This window comes from Miscanthus floridulus, chromosome 19 (assembly GCF_019320115.1).
Source record: "Miscanthus floridulus cultivar M001 chromosome 19, ASM1932011v1, whole genome shotgun sequence".
In the NCBI taxonomy this organism is placed as follows: Eukaryota; Viridiplantae; Streptophyta; class Magnoliopsida; order Poales; family Poaceae; genus Miscanthus; species Miscanthus floridulus.
This window is the reverse complement of record NC_089598.1, coordinates 39,908,561-39,915,177: the sequence shown is the minus strand read 5'-3', so window position 1 is coordinate 39,915,177 and position 6,617 is coordinate 39,908,561. Positions and strand designations below refer to the sequence as shown.

At 48.0% G+C, this 6,617-nt stretch overlaps 1 protein-coding gene across 1 annotated transcript; it reads left to right on the top strand.

The window, feature by feature from the left end:
* The first annotated feature begins 2,848 nt into the window (after nucleotides 1-2,848).
* On the top strand, nucleotides 2,849-5,958 carry LOC136529850 (ninja-family protein 4-like). Its single transcript, XM_066522902.1, has 5 exons — nucleotides 2,849-2,948; nucleotides 3,053-3,128; nucleotides 3,234-3,543; nucleotides 4,132-4,494; nucleotides 4,753-5,958. The coding sequence occupies exons 3-5, from the start codon at nucleotides 3,246-3,248 to the stop codon at nucleotides 5,148-5,150; spliced, it is 1,059 nt and encodes a 352-aa protein (XP_066378999.1). The 5' UTR covers nucleotides 2,849-2,948; nucleotides 3,053-3,128; nucleotides 3,234-3,245; the 3' UTR covers nucleotides 5,151-5,958.
* Nucleotides 5,959-6,617: the final 659 nt, after the last annotated feature.

The following is a 6,617-nucleotide window of genomic DNA, read 5'->3' as shown; positions in this document are numbered from 1 at the left end:
TGAAGCCGACCGTTGGCGCTCACTGTTGATCGGACTCTCTGGTGAGTCCGGTCGCTTACCATCTGATGTGTCCGGTCGACGTTTCACCACTCTAGAACCTCTCTGGACTCGATCGAACACCACTGTCTGATGCGTCCGGTCGTCCACAGCTATTGCGTCCGGTCCTCACTGAGTTGTTGCCGCGACGATGAACAGTGAAGTCCATGCGTCCGGCCACTGCCTCGCTCAACGTTCGGTCGCTGCTGTTGGCGCCTGCTGTTGCCGAGCAGCTGATCAGACGCATCCAGTCCTCATAAGCGTCGCGTCCGATCACCTCTGTCGAGCTCGTTTCTTCACGATCTTGCATCCAGCTTGGTTCCTATCTTCGTGCTCAGACTTTACTTGGTTTCTTGGGTCTTCTATTGTGCTTCTAGGGTCTTGCTTGAGGTGTTGATCATCGGATCATCACATCGCCTTCGTCCAAGTCACGTTTGCAACCTATTGGACTACAAAACTAACACTCGCAAACACATTAGTCCAATTTGGTCTTGTTGATCATCAAACTACAAAATCCAAAGTAAATGGGCCAAAGGTCCATTTTCCTTACAGAGTACGAGCGCGAACGAGTGGAGGAGGTGCGTCCAACGGGCCAAACGTCTAATAAGAAGTGTTATCGAATAAATAAACCCTATTTTCTTCCGCCTTGTTTGCTGTAAGTGGAGTCCTACCACTGGTGTATATTCTCTCAGGTCATGATATAAGTTCATTTAGGTTTGTCTAAGACTATTTATTTGAACTATGACCACCAATGTATAAAATTTTATATAGATTTACAACACGAAGTTGGCAGCATCACTGTATCTAATAAGAAATACTTTCATAATATAAAAGTCTTTTAGTTAATTATTATATATTTTTATAGACATCGCCAGTCAATAATTTAATACAACATATTTTTATTTTTAGCGAAACTCATATATGTAATTAGAGAAAATACGAAACATTTAACTAAAGTGTGGGGGGTATGACCCGGATACCCACGGCAGACCACATGGGCTGCGCCCTTAGGGGCGGCCCAGCCCACAAGACGAAGCCTTGCGGGGCACGACTCTGGTCGGCGTCTTCCGCAAGACATCTAGTAGATATCCTGAAGATACTACGAGATCTGTTAGGATATGTATGATCCCAAGATTCCTGTAATTAGTTATTACTTTCCGGTTATCTCTTAGATCTAACCGACTTGTAACCCTGCTCCCCGAACTATATAAGGCGGGCAGGCCCCCCTCCAAACTCACGCAATATCATACGATAGCTAATACAAACCAACAGACCATAGGAGTAGGGTATTATGTCATACTGACGGCCTGAACCTGTCTAACTCGAGTGTCTCTGTTGCCTTCTTATTCTTGATCTCACGCTCCTCTGCCGATCAATCTAACTTCGTGGGATACCCCTCGGAGGACTGGCGACGATATTATGTCGACAGTTGGCGCGCCAGGTGCGTGCTGTTTCCTTGTCGAACAAGATGGCTTTTCCGCAGGCTCTTCGTCTCTCCCTCAGCCCGGCTAGATCTTCACGGTCGGATCGATCTCCTGGATCATCAACGCTGACGGAGTCGGAGAGCTCCTCGAGCCGGCGCAGATCGTTTCTGTGCCGATCATCCCGCTGCCTAATTTTTATTTTTTAGCAAGCATATAACATGTAATTGGTTAAAAGTTTCCAAATACATAAAAGAAGCCTTAAGTTATATTTAAGTCGTCAATAATTTAATAGTACATCAGAATTGTAAATATGGCTTATGAACGAAAGATATGCTAGCTAGTGAATATGTGAAAGTGTTTCTTCTTTTGCACTGAAATAATCTTATGTTAAAAAATAAAATCTATAATATACATGAAAGTTTGTCTCCTCTCACACGGGACACGTTTTGACTTTTTCCGCCGCTATATCTTCTTCGACTAGTCTTATTTTTTCTTAAATCTCTCGTACGATATATTATTCTCTACCGGTGAGTATGACGTATGACTCTTCTTCCTCCTCCCTTTCTTCTTCTTCTTCGTCCTCCCATTTAGACGGCTGCCGCCGGATCTATCGCCTCCCCGCCATGTTACTCTGTTGCAGTGAGTTTGCCCCCCTTCCACCCACCCCGCCGCTGCCGCCACAACTATGACTACCGCCATATACCTTAACCTCAAGCCTTCCACAGGCCATCCAATGTCACCCTTGCTAGCGGCGTTCCGCTACTCACTCAACTATCATATCAAATACCTTGCCAACATCCTTCCCTACTCCTCTGGTCCTACCTCTAAACCTAAAAACATCTCGAATCAAACAAATCCTAAATACTGAACCCACTAGAGAAGACTATTTTCGTCGTAGATAAAGACGATGGTGAGATATCTCGTCGGAGACGAAGACGAAGATAAAAATTTCCCGTCAAAGATAGAGAAGATGATAAAGGATCTCGTTGGAACAATGGAGGGCGACCTAGAGTAGCTTTTCAAAAAAAAAATTGCCATGATGGCAATAGGAGGTCCAGGGATCTACAATCTACCGAGGGATCAGCCTGTATGTTGGGTATCCACCGGTCACGGCGCCCGTCCACGACTCGACCTAGCAGGTTGCGCACACCCCGCGGCTCAGCCCCAGCCGAGGCTGGCGTGCCCACCGCATCCCGCTCGGCTCCCGGCGCGGCTGCGCGGTGGCGCGCAAGCTAGCGCGAACCACGCGTCGGCCGCCGTATCAACACGCGCGCGTCGTGCCGGAGGCAGGCCCGCGCGTCTTCGCCATCCCCAGCGGAACCGCATGCCCCAAAAGCCCAAAAAGGAGCAGAAAGCTTTGCCTCCTCTCTCTCTTCTCTCCTGTTCCACGCGAGAGTCAGTCGCTCAAGGCCGCGGCGAGGAGAAGCAGCAGCCAGCAGCGCGTCCCTCACCTCTCCAATGCCGGCCTCCTCCCTCCGTGCAACCTGTGTAAGTCGCGCTCTCATCCCGTGTTCTCTGCTCCGGCCCCTCACCTCTTGTTGGCCGGGAATGGTTGCTCCTGCGGCGTCGCTCAGCTCTTGCCCGTCTTGCAGGTGCTTCTTGGACGCTGCTGACTGCCGAGGCTTCTTGAGCATAGTTTTAAATGACTCCCTGTAGCCTCTTGAGACAGTATGCCGCTATTTGAGTTCGTGTACAATTTAGCCGCTATATCCTGCTATAGCCCGATATATTCCATTATTAGCCCGCTATTTAAAACATTATTTGTGATACAAGCCTGCGCTCGCGATGGAGGGATTTTTGAGGGACTTCCTGTGCGGGATCGGCAAGGGAGACGACGCGCCGCCACCGGAGCAGAAGCCGGGGCAACTTCGGGAGGAAATGGAGGAGGAGGTAGACCTCAGTCTTGGGCTGTCTCTAGGCGGCCTGTTCGGGATCGCTAGGAAGGGGGACAAGCTCCCCCGGTCGTCGTCTGAGTCGGCCATGATGACGACGCCGGTGGAGGTGCCGGCGCCGCCCGCCCTCCCGCGGGCAAGCGGGAGCCCTTCCTCTGCCTCTTCACAAGGTGATGGGCAGAGATTGCAAGGTGCGTGCGGCTTCTCTTTGTGAGGTTTATACTATCTTTATTTAGTATTTTGCTACCCTTGATAGTTAATTTGGCTAAGATTCCGTGCTTAGCAGTGCCGATTGTGACCGCTTTGGTAAATGGTAGTAATTGCGAACTATTTTCCAAAACTGTGTTAAGTAGGCGGCATAATATTTTATTGCAGAGAACTATGTTGATTCAGTCATTCTTTCTGTTATAGGTGTGTATTTCTCATCAAATATCTCTGAGAAAAGATTAGTAGTTACCTGTGTGATGCACTAACAGTTTGAAGTTTAGTAGAGTATTTGATATTTCCATGAATACTTATGTGCAGAAGCAATATGCACAGATGTGTGTCTAAAGTACTTTCAAAAAATTGTAGTTTTGCTAATTGGTTTTTAATTAAGTTACTATGTAGATTTGTTAAAATTTTAATGGCAATGTAAATAAACAGAAAGAATACATGTTTTAAGGTAACAATCACATGTTGAGAAATCGAATGTCTCAGTGAGTCAGTGTTGCCTGAAATAAACATCAACAGCTTTTCACAAATTCCCAATATCTGTAAATACTTCCTGAATATTGAAGGCAGTGGCACCCTCATGAGGACTAGTTCACTCCCTGCTGTCACTGAGGCTGCTGGCAATGAAGAATGGAAGAAACGTAAGGAAGCACAGAGTCTGAAGAGACTCGAGGTTAAGAAGAAAAGGATTGAGAGGAGGAACTCTCTCACTTGCAGCACTTCGAAAGAAGCGGCCGGGCAGATTCCAGAGGAGATGAATGCACACACTGACAAATTAGTAAGTTGTGATGAAGCTGTTCTGGGCAATAACGAAAATGATAGCAGTGGCAAGCATCTGGCGAAGGGGCATCCCCCAAAGTACCAGGCTACAATTACATCACAAGATAGTTTGTCAGCAATTGGAAAGAAGCCAAACTCAGCCTTCAAAGGTATCCCCTTTTGTTTGTTAAGTACCGCGTTTAGGTATTCTTAGTATCCATTTCCCATGCTTCCAAAAACATGAATCTTGCCAATGCACCACAGGTGTAATAATACATGAATGAACTGGATTTATATTTGCCCTTAAATTAGGACTTTGGGCCCAAAGATCAATGCTATTTACGTCTATATTATACTCATTGGATTTTTTTTGGTTTGTTATCATTAAGCTCTATACTATACTCATTCCTGATTTTTTTTTGGAACAGCCGTCACTAAGGAGCACAGCTTGTCATCATCTATTCCCTCCTCCGGTGAAGCTATAAGGAGGTTGATAGTAACAAGTCCACCGACGCCTTCGTCTCCGGCTCCCAGAACAGCAGCAACCCTTGGTTCCAAGGGAGATCAAAGCATTTTAGGCAGGGCTGCTGTGCTGCAAGGGCAAACAGCATGGGGGGACGTGGAAAGGCGGTTGATGCAGGAGATGCCGGGCGTGTTCACCAAGGGGCTGCCCAATGGCAACAGGGTCGAAGGCTTCATGTATAAATACAGGGAAGGAGAAGAGGTGAAAATGGTATGCATCTGCCATGGAAGCTTCCTTACTCCTTCGGAGTTTGTGCAGCACGCCGGAGCCGGCAACGGCAAGGTAGATAATGTTGGGGTTTAGTCCCACACATAGTTTAGAATTTCGGCCGAAATTCGCCGAATTTCGGCGAAAATCGGTTCTATCGCCCAGGCCCGGTAACAGCCCATACCGGTGTATAAATTTCGGCCTGATTTAATTTTTTTTTTGGCCCAGCAGAGTCCATACAGCCCATCTATCCATCTCCGATCACATAGAGTCCAACTTGAAACCCTATCCGACGGGAATTTTATTTCTCTCCTCCTCAGACACTCCGCCGCCGCGCCGCTAGCCTTCTCTCTCCACCTCTTCTCTGGATCTGCTGCTCGCTTGCTCCGGAACTAGTAGTGATGGAGCTGGCGGAGGTGTACGCGCCGGACCACCACGCACGGGCAAGGCAGCACGGCTCCTCTGCCGCCACCTGTGATCTCTCTGCTCCAGTTCCCTTCCGCTTGCCTTTCTGACTCCGGCCATGAGACGAGCCGATGCGCCGTCGCAGCTGGAGACACCCCCGCGTGGATGGCGCTGCAGTGCAGAGCCTACACTTTTCTTCCGAGTCTTCGTATGATTGGAGTATTCGATTGGCCTTCTATCGTCTTGTTCATTTGCTCCTCTGTAATGTGAAAGGTGTTCTAGTTGACTATGAATTGGTAATAAAAAAGGTGAGATTATGCATAATCTATTAGTTCTCAAATTTCGACTGATTCTTGTTTAAATTCCTGTTTGAACTAGTTCAAATTTTTAGACAAATTACGGTCAAATTCAAATTTCTGTTTGAACAAATTCAAAACTTTTTGTAGCGATAAATCCCGAAAATCACCGAAAATCGTGAATTTCGTTTCTCTCGCTGGGTACCGATATTTTTTGAGCAAACGGTAGCCCGAACTATGGTCCCACATCGTGTAGCGATGGTGGGAGAGCACAACATATAAGGTGGGAGAACCCTCACCTATCAGGCTAGTCTTTTAGTTTGAGTAAGGCCCAAGGCCTTATATGTTGTCAGCTCCGGTGGACCTGGGACCTGTGGGAGCGCAGGCTCGTAACGAGCCGGGCCGGCTGCAAGCCAGCTCCATTGTTGGAACCGGTAGTGACCACCGAGTTCACGATCTTGGAGCTGGCTTACAGCCGGCCTGGCTCGTTACAACGAGCCTGCGCTCCCACAGGTCCCAGGTTCACCGGAGCTACAACATATAAGGTGGGAGAACCCTCACCTATTAGGCTAGTCTTTTAGTTTGAGTAAGGCCCAATGCCTTATATGTTGTCAGCTCCGGTGGACCTGGGACCTGTGGGAGCGCAGGCTCGTAACGAGCCGGGCCGGCTGCAAGCTAGCTCCAAGATCGAGAACAATTGGTATCAGAGCCCATGGTCAAAAAAAAAAAGCTAAACCCGATAAAAAATCTCGAGCGTTACATATGGCGGGGGCACCTCGATGTGTGACTAAGGGGGGGATTGTTGGGGTTTAGTCCCACATCGTGTAGCGATGGTGGGAGAGCACAACATATAAGGTGGGAG

Excerpts from the sequence above, each read along its gene's own strand:
- LOC136529850 (XM_066522902.1), top strand. The coding sequence starts at position 3,246 with ATGGAGGGATTTTTGAGGGACTTCCTGTGCGGGATCGGCAAGGGAGAC. Across the intron at positions 3,544-4,131 it reads TGATGGGCAGAGATTGCAAG|GCAGTGGCACCCTCATGAGG; the intron begins GTGCGTGCGGCT and ends TGAATATTGAAG. Across the intron at positions 4,495-4,752 it reads GCCAAACTCAGCCTTCAAAG|CCGTCACTAAGGAGCACAGC; the intron begins GTATCCCCTTTT and ends TTTTTGGAACAG.